At 38.8% G+C, this 12,123-nt stretch overlaps 1 protein-coding gene across 7 annotated transcripts in view; it reads right to left on the reverse strand.

Moving 5' to 3' along the window:
- The window catches only part of CCT6B (chaperonin containing TCP1 subunit 6B), a 140,413-nt gene that overhangs the window by 108,089 nt on the left and 20,201 nt on the right, over nucleotides 1-12,123 (reverse strand). For 5 of the 7 annotated variants that reach the window (XR_008653200.2, XM_063628584.1, XM_063628583.1 and 2 more), the window contains exons 2-5: nucleotides 11,486-11,549; nucleotides 10,465-10,599; nucleotides 6,374-6,547; nucleotides 3,908-4,011 (exon numbers count right to left, since the gene is read on the reverse strand). Coding sequence is in view for 6 of the 7 variants with exons in the window: in XM_063628584.1 (XP_063484654.1) it covers nucleotides 3,908-4,011; nucleotides 6,374-6,547; nucleotides 10,465-10,599; nucleotides 11,486-11,549 (477 nt within the window). In the remaining variant the exon portion in view is untranslated. The remainder of the gene's footprint in view (nucleotides 1-3,907; nucleotides 4,012-6,373; nucleotides 6,548-10,464; nucleotides 10,600-11,485; nucleotides 11,550-12,123) is intronic. The other 2 variants (XM_055258001.2, XM_063628586.1) reach the window with 2 other exon arrangements.

The raw sequence follows: 12,123 nt of genomic DNA on the forward strand, positions 1-12,123 counted from the left end.
GGTAAATTTTAAATCAAATATATCCATAACTGTTTTAAATATAAAGGATTAAACGCTGTTAATAAAGATTATCAGATTTAATATTTTAATCTACCTATATGACACAAAAAATCATGTAAAGAGAGAAAGACTGAAAGTAAAAACATACAGAAAGATATGACATGCAAATACTAATTAAAAGAAAACTGGGCCAGGCACAGTGGCTCATGCCTGTAATCCCAGCACTTTGGGAGGCCAAGGAGGGTGGATCACTTGAGGTCAGGAGTTTGAGACCAGCCTGACCAACATGGTGAAACCCCATCTCTACTAAAAATACAAAATTAGCTGAATGTGGTGGCACATGCCTGCAATACCAGCTACTTGGGAGGCTAAGGCAGGGGAATCACTTGAACCCAGGAGGCAGAGATTGCAGTGAGCAAAGATCACGTCACTGCACTCCATCCTGGGTCACAAGAGTGAAACTCCATCTCAAAAAAAAAAAAAAAAAAAAAAAACTGGATGGAACTGGCATGGTGGCTCATTCTGTTCTGTAATCACAGCACTTTGGGAGGCCAAGTGGGTGGATCCCTTCAGCTCAGGAATTTGAGACCAGCCTGGGCAATATGGCAAAACCCTGTCTTGACAAAAAATACAAAAATTAGCCAGACATGGTGGCGCATATCTGTGGTCCCAGCTACTCAAGAGGCTAAGGTGGGAGGATCACTTGAGCCCAGGTGGGACAAGGCTGCAGTGAGCTGTAATTGCGCCACTGCCCTCTAGCCTGGGTGACAGAGCAAGACCCTGTCTCAGAAAAAAAAAGAAAGGAAAGGAAAAGAAGGGAAGGGGAGGGGAGGGGAGGGGAGGGGAGGGGAGGGGAGGGGAGGGGAGGGGAGGGGAAGGGAAGGGAAGGGAAGGGAAGGGAAGGGAAGGGAAGGGAAGGGAAGGGAAGGGAAGGGAAGGGAAGGGAAGGGAAAGGAAGGGAAGGGAAGGGAAAGGAAAAGACAAGACAAGAGAAGAGAAGAGAAGAGAAGAGAAGAGAAGAGAAGAGAAGAGAAGAGAAGAGAAGGGAAGGGAAGGGAAGAGAAGAGAAGAGAAGAGAAGAGAAGAGAAGAGAAGAGAAGAGAAGAGAAAAGAAAAAGAAAAGAAGAAAAGAAAAGGCCGGGCACGGTGGCTCATGCCTACAATCCCAGCACTTTGGGAGGCAGAGGTGGGCGGATCACCTGAGGTTGGGAGTTCAAGACTAGCCGGACCAACATGGAGAAACCCCATCTCTACTAAAAAAAAAATACAAAATTAGCTGGGCATGGTGGTGCATGCCTATAATCCCAGCTACTAGGGAGGCTGAGGCAGAAGAATCGCTTGAATCTGGGAGGCAGAGGTTGCGGTGAGCCGAGATCACACCATTGCACTCCAGCCTAGGCAACAAGAGCGAAACACCATCTCAAAAAAAAAAAAGAAAGAAAGAAAGAAAGGAAAGGAAAGGGAGGGAGGGAAGAAGGAAGGGAGGGAGGAAGGGAAAGAAAGGAAGGAAAGAAGGAAGCTAGCTAGCTGGTACAACAGCTTTTAACATGTAAAGATTTTTTAAATATAATTATCAATATCAGATAAATTATACTTTTAAAGACATTACTAGAAAAAAGTCACTTCATATCAGTACAAAAGTTCAATGCACCAGGAAATATGTAACAGTTTAAAAACTATGCATCTAAAAAGATTGTCTCAAGATACATAAAGCAAAACTCTCAAAACTAAAGTAAAATATAAACAGGTACACAATAATATTGAAAGATATTTATACATTTCACTCAGTAATTGACAGAATAAGCAGTCAAAACATCAATAAGGATATAGAAGTTCTGAACAACAGGATTAACAGGATACCTTGATCTTAATGGACATGTATATAAAATTGTACCTACCAACTCCAGCATACATTCTTTTCAAGTACATGAAACATTAACATAACAAAAGCTGACTATACACTGAGCCATAAAGCAAGTGTCAACAAATTTCAAAGGAGCAAAAATCTCATAGAGCATATTCTCTGACCATAATGTAATTAAGCTAGGTATCAGTAATAAGATAACTAAAATTTCCCCATGTTAAGAAACACACTTCTAGTTGAAATTAGAAAATATTTTAAGCTGAATAAAAATTATAAGATTACATATCAAAACTTGAAGGATGCAGCTGAATAGTACTTCGAGAAAAATTTAAGGTCTTAAGTACTGTATTCAAAAGCAGGAGACTGAAAATTAATAACCTAAGTAGCTATCACAATAAAACAGAAGCAGCAAAAAAGTCCCCACAAAATTCCAAAAAAGTAAATTAAATAATAAAGAGAAAGACACCGTGAAACAAAAACAAACCTCTGGGAAAAAATTATCAAAAAAAGGAAAGGAAGCCATAAATAACCCCAGAAATAAATGGTGATACCATTACAGATCCTGCAAACAGGATCCTTATAAAAATTTTATGCCAATAAGGATATTTATGAACATTTTATACCAAAAATTTCAGAGTTAAACAAAATGGACAAATTTCTAAGAAAACATTACTTACCAAAATGATTCAAAAAATAAGTAGAAAACCTAACTAGTCCTATAGCCATTAAGAAAACTGCATGAGTGGGGCCGGGAGCAGTGGCTCACGCCTGTAATCCCAGCACTTTGGAAGGCCAAGGCGGGTGGATCACAAGGTCAGGAGTTCGAGACCAGCCTGACCAACATGGTGAAACCCCGTCTCTACTAAAATACAAAAAATTAGCCGGGCGTGGTGCCGCACACCTGTAGTCCCAGCTACTCAGGAGGCTGAGGCAGGGGAATCACTTGAACCCAGCAGGCGGAGGTTGCAGTGAGCCAAGATCACGCCACTGCACTCCAGCCTGGGGGACAGAGTGAGACTCCATCTCAAAAAAAAAAAAAGAAGAAATTTGCATGAGTAATCAAAAATCTTCCCACAAAAACTCTTCAAGGCAATCAGACTTTTGCAAAATAATTATCAAGGTGAAAAACAATGAGAGGAAGAAAGAACCTACAAATTAACAAATTAACAGAGACTTAAAAGAGATATCACCTAAGTGCAGTATACAGACTGTGTGTAGATCTTAATCCAAACAAAATTGAAAAAAATCTGAGACAACTGTTAGACAAATTAGACTATAAACTGGAAATGTGATAGTATTAATGAGTTATTCATTTTTAAGGTGTTATGTTTTGTGGATATATTAGGTAAAAGCAGGGGGGTTTTATTTTATGGATTACACGATATTTACAGGTGGTATATGATGTCTGGATTTGCTTCAAAATAATCCTGGGTGGGAGGGGGAAAGAGGGAAGGGTATGGTTGAAATAAGATTGCTTCATATGTTGGAAATTGATAAAGACAGCTAACAGGTGTGTGGAAGTTCCCTATTCTGTTCTCTCTATATATGTTCACAATTTTCTATAATACAAAGTTTTAAAAGAGTAAATCCAAAATCAACATGGTACTCCATAATCTGGTCCCTTTTGCCTCACCTCCTCTCCCTGTGCTCCAGGCACACTGTAACAACCTAGTCACACTTCTGCCTCAGGACCTTTTCAGAGGTCATTCCTTCTGCTTAGAACCCTCTTGTTCCAGATGTGCACATGGCTAGCTCCCTTGTTTCTTCAGAGACCTCTTAGCTCTCTAGGTTCTTATCAGAGTAGTCTTCCCTGTCCACTATAAAATCACACACATGATTTTATTTCTATTTCAATTAGAAACATAAGCTTCTTGGGGAAAGAAATTCTGTTCTGTTTACTCTCATTCCCATTACCTAGAGCAGTGACTTAATATATGTTGAATGAATATATTTATGTTGAATAAAAGTAAGTAATGAATTTAATGAAAGAATATCTTTAAAAAATTCTAGAACCCATATGTTGTCAAAGCTTATGTAATTTACTTTGTATCTGTTCCTAATTTATGCTTCATCTCCATTATTTCTACCATGAAGAGATCAATAGGGTAACCTGGTCTTCTAACAGCCAAAACAGAATCCACCACAGCCTGAAAGAGAAATGAATGAGAACAGTTAAGTTATTTGGACTACTAAAATAAACCAAGGGCCCAAAAAATCCATCACCAGACTAAGGAGATAAAAGCCTTCAGGATTCAAAACCTAGGGCAAGACCAATATGTGCCACTTTACTATGGACGCTAACGATAGCCAATGCCAACAGACACTTTAGAGTCTAAAGAAACTTCAGAGATCATTAGGTCCAAACCTTTTATTTTACAGATAAGGCAACTGAGATAAGACCTTAAGAAGTCACCGTTTTTAAATAAGATCTAACAGCTAGTAACAGGGCCAGGACTAGAATTCAGGGCTCCTTAACTGCCCAGCGACTACTCTTTCTATCATACCAAGACTATCCAAACTTTTCCACCAAAGGACACCTTAATGGAAAAGAAGGAAAGGTAATCTAAGGTAATAGCTCCAATTTGCTGGCTATAATAACAGGAAATGTTAAAGTCTCATGTTTTATCGTGAAAAGTTTCCATGTCATCCCATAATATGTTTATCTCAATGTAAAAATAATGTTTTCCCCTAATATTGTAAAGTAAAATTGACACTCCAGAAAGATACGTCTCATTTATTCTGTCACATATGACCAGGGGTATACAATTTAAGAAGCATAGCACAACACATCTTATTGCTTAGCTCAGAAAATGATATAAAAATAATGAATAACTGCAGAAATTAAGAGCTAAGTTATAACTACCCTAAAATATACATAAAGCAGAAAAAAAAACCGTATCTTAGAAAACTTTGCCTGAGGTAACATAATATTTTATTTTAGAGGCAAATAACAAATAGGACAAAGGCCATTGGATAGTGAGAATATCACTGTTTCTGTAACCCTAAAACAGAACGGGTGCCCTAGCAGCATGAAGATTTGGGGCCATTTAAGTACTCTAATAGCAGAAAACACAGCAGAGCCTTTCTTCTGACTCTGCTCATCAAGAAATTGTCTGATCTTAATCTGATTTCCCAAGTTGTTTTTTCTAACGGTAAGGAGAATTGACCAGAAACAACTCAAGTATTCCAGTACATTTGGCATTTGTAGTTCTCAAAGTAAATTATTAAGATAGTATTCTGCTTTGTATGTCAATGTCTTGTGAATTTGTTTCCTAAGAATTTATCATTCTTCCTGGTAAACAAATATATTCAAGTTTCAGAAATTACAAAGCTGAAAAACAATAATGATATCAAATCATTGCCACCTGATAAAAGCCTTCCCAAAATATCTAGCCAATCTTGTCTTTATATAAAATATATTCTTTTTTTTTTTTGAGACAAAGTTTCACTCTGTCACCCAGGCTAGAGTGCAGTGGCATGATCTCAGCTCACTGCAACCTCCCCCTCCCTCCCAGAGTGATTCTCCTGCCTTAGCCTCCCAAGTAGCTGGGATTACAGGTGCCTGCTACCATGCCCAGCTAATTTTTGTATTTTGAGTAGAGACAGGATTTCACCATGTTGGCCAGGCTGGTCTCAAACTCCTGACCTCAGGTCATCTCCCCACCTCGGCCTCCTAAAGTCCTGGGATTACAAGCACAAGCCACCGTGCCCAGCCTATATAACATATATTCTACCTTTGGAAATAAACAAAACACTGGCCAGATGTGGTGACTTCAGGCCTGTAATCCTAGCACTTTGGAAGCCCAAGGCGGGTGGATCATTTAAGGTCAGGAGTTCAAAACAAACTTTGGTAACATAGTGAGACCCTATCTGTACTAAAAATACAGAAATTAGCCAGGCGTGGTGGCACATGCCTGTAATCCCAGCTACTCGGGAGACTGAGGTAGGAGAATCGTTTGAACCTGGGAGACGGGGGTTACAGTGAGCTGAGATCATGACACTGCACTCCAGCCTGAGTGACAGAGTTAAGACTCTGTCTCAAAAAAATTAATAAAAGAAATAAACTAAACATACATTTCCAATATGTGAATATTAATATATTAATATATCATATCACATTTCATTATATTGGTAACCTTATCTACAAGGTACACTGCTAAAACAACTATCTTGTGTGTCACCTCACATAATAGAATATGGACCTCTAGGTTTAAAAAGACCAGTATACTATTCAAGAGCTTCCACAAGAGATGATCTGCAGGCAGCCAAACCTCTCCCAACTTTCAAGCCACATTTTGAAAAAGGCCTAGTATGATACTTCTGAAAATTACGAATACTGTTCTGACCAGTCAAATCTAATCTACAGTTAGGCCTATACAATAATTGTCTGTCTTCCATATTTTATGTCCAAAAAACCACATGAAATACTTGATTATCTTACAGAAAAAAGAAAAATATCACCATGCATCAGGCTATATTTGTTCTGAGTGCAAAAGTTTAATAACATACCTCTGTTAACACATCAGCCAGTTCAGCATGAACTTTGGTTTGTAATGATGTTCTAGCTACATCTAAGAGGATTTTTCTTTTCATCTCCTTTGTCACTTTAACTTCCTCCAAAACTTCAAGTGCTTTTATCTTTGCAGCTTCAAATCCTTCAACTATTATTCTAGGGTGCAGGCCCTGTTACATCAACATAAAATTATAAATTAAGAAATAAGTCATCCAATGTAAAAGTAACCAACCTGTCTGATTATTATGTCCAAAAAAAGTTAATCACATTAATGCCATGAAATATAAGTGTACCTAATTTATAAAAGTCATTTTAGTGCTTCATACTTGAAATAATCTCAAACTTAACAGTAAAGCTTCAAGTCTAGTATAAAAAATTACAAAAGTCCTTTTGATTTCCAAAAATTATGACTACATTGTTGTTATGTGGTGCCCTTCTGAATGGGCACATATAAAAAGATTCCTTTCAATGCAGAGGAAAAGAACCACCACTGAATTGGGGAAAAGTGGCAGAGAGAACACTGTGGTGTCTACCACTTCACCAAGTGATCAAAGTTAACATCACAATAATGAGACAGACATCACATGCCTGCTGATATGATGCATTCAGTAGAATACAACACTTCTGTGGTATTCCGGCCAACAATCTGTAATCTAAGTTTAATTGAGGAAATAGGCAAATCCACACTGAGGGACTTTCTACAAAATAAATGGCTGGTACTCCTTAAAAGGAGCAATATCATGAAGCATAAAAGGCAGCTCAGGAACTAGTCTAGCTTAAAGGAAACTAAAGGAACACAACTGAGTGCAATGCATGCACTTAGATCTTTTTTTTCTATAAAGAACACTATTAATACAAGTGGTGAAATTTGAATAGAATGCAGATTAGATAACAGTAATGTATCAATGTGTTAATGTTATTATTAATTTCCTGGTTTTTATAACTATACTGCAATTATATAATTCCCTGGTTTTAAGAAATATACACTGAAATATTTAGATCATGTCTGCAACATACAGTTTAGAAAAGAATATGTACACTGATACTAAGGAAGAGAACAGGGTAGGCAGGGAATGAGAGAAATGAAAATACTTGAAGAATCTGGGTAAAAAGTATACAGGAATTCTTTGTAGTATGCTTGCAACTTTTCTATAGGTCTAAAATTATGACAAAATATTTTAATAGTATTTTTTGTTCCATAAAATAATACACAAACTTTGTGAAAGCTAGCACTTGGTCTAATTCATTCCCTTACTTCTTTTCTTTACATCAATCCTTAATAATCTTTAAAAGTTGACATTGAGTATTTGTGCTAGACATGACTAAGAGTTCTACACGAGTTATTTAACTCTCTAGCCACATTATGAAGTGGGTATTATTTTTCCTATTTCACAGATTAGAAGACTGAGGCTTAAAGGGATAATGTAATTTGCCTTAGATCACCAAGATAATAAGAAGTGAAACCAGTTGTTTAAACCCATGAGACCTGACTTTAGAGCCTATGTTATTAACCATTTTCAAAAATGTCTTCAAGACAATCTCTCATCCAGACTACCATGAAAACCTCTGGTCTAGACTCCCTTAAAACCATCCCCCAAATACCTAAAATGCCAACCTAACCATATCAGTCATTAGTGTGTTTCTATGTTTGGTCTGTAATACCACTGGATGAAATCTAAGCTTCTTGGTTAGCATACTACATGCTCTCTGATCTGGCTCCCACTTCCCTCTCCAGCCTCTTCTCCACTACTGTTCACATCACCTGAAATTCCAGCAACACCAAAATGCTTGTAGCTTCATACAACACCATGTTGCCTGTCTTCTCTGTGGCTTTGCTTATGTTGTTCCTTCTGCCCGGAAAGCCATTCTCCTCACCCCTTGCCCTTTTGTCTGGTTCACTCCTCCTCATCCTGAAGATTTAAGCCAGGCCTTACTTCCTCCAGAGAGTTCTTCCTCACTACGTCAGGCTAGTTTAGGATGTCCCTCCAGCCTCAGTGATTCTATCATATACCGTGCCCAGCTCTATCACTGTAGGGCCACAGAGTTTCATAATGTCTGTTAGCATCTCACCCTTGCCAAACTCCTTTCTTCCTAACCCAACCCTAATTCAGTTTAGGTTTCCCTCTCCCACTTGTGCTTTGGAGAAAGCTGATCTTACCACCAGCTCAAGGAGTGGATCCTGATTAGTCTAAGTCAATTCCCATAAAAACTGTTACTGGCTTGGGATGGACATAATACTGAAGTTGGCCCAATCATACTAAAGAAAAGCCTCCTGAATGGCTTTATCTTGCCCTCTGCCTAATTTCCTCTGACAGTCTTTCTTCTCTCTCCTCTGTCCTCTCTCTCCTCTCTCTTCTCTCTCTCTCTTCCTTTTAGAGACTGGGTCTCACTCTGTCACCCATGATTGCACTGGTGCAATCATGGCTTACTGCAGCCTCCACCTCCTGGGTTCAGGCAATCCTCCTGCCTCAGCCTCCCAAGTAGCCAGGACCACATGCAGCATGCCACCAAGCCTAATTTTTTTTATTATTTCTAAAGACAGGGTCTCACTATGTTGCCCAGGCTGGTCTCAAATTCCTGGGCTGAAGTGATCCTCCTGCCTCAGCCTCCCAAAGTGCTGGGATTACAAGCGTGAGCCACTGTGCCCAGTCAGTCTTACTTTCTTTTTCTTTTCTTTCCTTTTTTTTTTTTGAGATGGAGTTTCACTCTTGTTGCTCAGGCTAGAGTATTATGGCACAATCTTGGCTCACCGCAATCTCTGCCTCCCAGGTTCAAGCAATTCTCCTGTCTCAGCCTCCTGAGTAGCTGGGATTACAGGCGTGTGCCACCACGCCTGGCTATTTTTTTATTTTTAGCAAAGACAGGGTTTGTCCATGTTGGTCAGGCTGGTCTCGAACTCCCGACCTCAGGTGATCCACCCGCCTCGGCCTCCCAAGTGCTAGGATTACAGGCATGAGCCACCGCACCTGGACTCCTACTGTCAAGATGGAAATACTCTTAGGATTAAACAACACAGTGAGCGGAAGAGCTAAGAGACAAAGAACCTGTGTACTTGATGACTGAATTTTGTTATCACACAACCTGACAGCCTGCCTTATCTCTCAATTTTCTATTATGGGAGATAATCATTTCCTTATTGTTCAAGTGAGTTTTAGTCAAGTTGTTTACAGACAAAAGCATCCTAAGTTGCAAGTACTGAATTAATAGAAAATTCCCAATACTAAACGAAACACAGAGAATCATTTTGACCAGGTTATTCTTTGCTGAAGTGGTCCCTGAAAGAGAGAAAAAAATTCAGATACGGAAAAAAGAGATACTTAGAGAAAGGTAGAAATGTATATGATGTTTTCAGAGGCCAGTGAATGGAAGAGTCTGGCTGAAGCAGATGATTTATAAAGAAAAATGCAACTAGAAAGGAAGGTAAATTCACAATAAGGAAAACCTTCAATAATTTTTCTCTGGTTGTTTCATAAAGGTGCATAATTTGGTTTCAACTTTATCTATGGTGTTTTCTTTCTTAATTACCCATGGATACATGGGTAATTTTTTACTTTTTTAGGTCCGTTAAATATTTCATTTTTAAAAGAGGTATATAATTCCAATAAAAGGCATTATTTTGGCCAACAAAGTTCATTATTATTTCCATTTATAATTGTTCAAGAATATCTTAATTAAAATTAACTGCCTAGGCCAGGCACGGTGGCTCATGCCTGTAATCCCAGCACTCTGGGAGGCCGAGGCAGGTGGATCACCTGAGGTCAGGAGCTCAAGACCAGGCTGGCCATGATGGTGATACCCTGTGTCTAATAAAAATACAAACATTAGCCGGGCATGGTGGCGCATGCCTGTAATCCCAGCTACTCGGGAAGCTGAAGCAGGAGAATTGATTGAACCTGGGAGGCGGAGGTTGCAGTGAGCCGAGATTCTGCCACTGCACTCCAGCCTGGGCGACACAGTGAGACTCCATCTCAAAATTAATTAATTAATTAATTAAAACAAAATTAACTGTCTAAAACTCAACCATTTTGCTAGTTAAAAAATAACTTGCCATTCAAAATAACATATAAACTCTGTGAAATTCTAATACCTCAGAAATGTACAGATCAGCTTGTTTTAATAACTCTCCAATAATTAGAACATTTGAAGTAGTACCATCTCCTGTGACGTCATCCTGAGCTGTTGCTACTTTTGCTATCAAGGAAGCTGTTGGATGTTGAATTTGCTGGAAAAAGCAAGCAACAGATTTAAAAAGGGAGGATGAGATAAGGAAGTAGGTCACCAAAAACAAGATAACCTAGGGGTCAGTAGCAAAATTAAAAAATGAAATAAACTTCATTCTACAAGTTTGTAAGTTTTGTATTATCACTACCTAAATGTCAAGTCCAAAATTTTAAAAGTGACAGGTAATGAGGTCTGAACATTTCATAAAAGTCTTTGCTTCAGAATGCAATGACATTTCTAAAATAAGATTAAATCATTCAATCTCAAAATGAGTACATTTATTAAACTTGCAAAGGATATTTTTATTTTTCCATAATTACAAAGAACATAAGGAAGTGCCCTTAAAAGATATTATTGATTTATAAGTATGCCTAAGTATACAAAGTATGTATAAGTATACAAAGACTTGGAAACAGCCAAAAAAAAAAAACTATTTTTTTTTTTTTGAGACAGGGTTTCACTCTGTCACCCAGGCTGGAGTGCAGTGGCACGATCTCAGTTCACTGCAGCCTTGGCCTCCTGAGCTCAAGTGATCCTCTCACCTCAGCCTCCAGAGTAGCTGGGACTACAGGCGCATGCCACCACACTGAGCAAAATTTTTTTTTTCTTTTTTGTAGAGACGGTTTTCACCATGTTGCCCAGCCTGGTCTTGAACTCCTGGGCTCAAGCAATTTGGCCACCTCAGCCTCCCAAAGTGTTGGCATTACAGGAGTGAGCTACCACACCCGGCCAAAAAAATTTTTTTATTGAGGTCTAATTCAACAGTCTTCAGCATATCTCAAGACTGCAGTATTTAGCTCACAGCCTTGGCTTAAAGATACACAAGTTCTACTATGCTTCTAATTAAGGCTTATTAAGGTTTATTAAAGTCAGCAGCATCAGCTCACCATCTCATGGAGCAGCACATTGCCATCTTTGGTGAGTTTGATGTCACCTGCACCAGAAACAAGCCTGTTCAGAGAAGAATGATATTAACTTCATGTGGTAGGAAGGCACTCCCAGTGCTTGCCACTCCATTATCCTTAATAGAGAGAACTGGGCTTGGAAAACTTCCACTGTACCATGGGAATATGCCATGGTAATTACCACCATTTGCAGCTCACAGAATCATTTCTCCCCAGATGGACAGCTTATGGCGATTTCACTCCAAATGGACCACTTACAGGTTTAAAGATAAAAAGCACTTGATGAGTTATGAACAGTGGTTTGGTCAAAGAATACTTGGAAGTCTACAAAGCACAAATTCGCAAATTTCCTGCAGGTTTTTATTTTGGTGAATGTTTTCATTCATTCAGTCACTCAACTTAGTTTCCCTCATCCCTGCATTTATTAGATCACCAAGTTCTATCAATTCTACTACCTAAATATTTCTTGAATCTGCCCCCTTCTCTCCATCTCCACTGCTATCATCTCTGCTTTGGATGGCATCCAGATATCTCCAAACTTAAATATACCCTCCACACATTTTTCTTTCTAAAAGGCAATGTGATTCAGTCAGTTCCCTGATCAAAAGTCCTCCAGTGAT

The sequence above is a fragment of the Symphalangus syndactylus genome, chromosome 20 (assembly GCF_028878055.3).
Source record: "Symphalangus syndactylus isolate Jambi chromosome 20, NHGRI_mSymSyn1-v2.1_pri, whole genome shotgun sequence".
NCBI lineage: Eukaryota > Metazoa > Chordata > Mammalia > Primates > Hylobatidae > Symphalangus > Symphalangus syndactylus.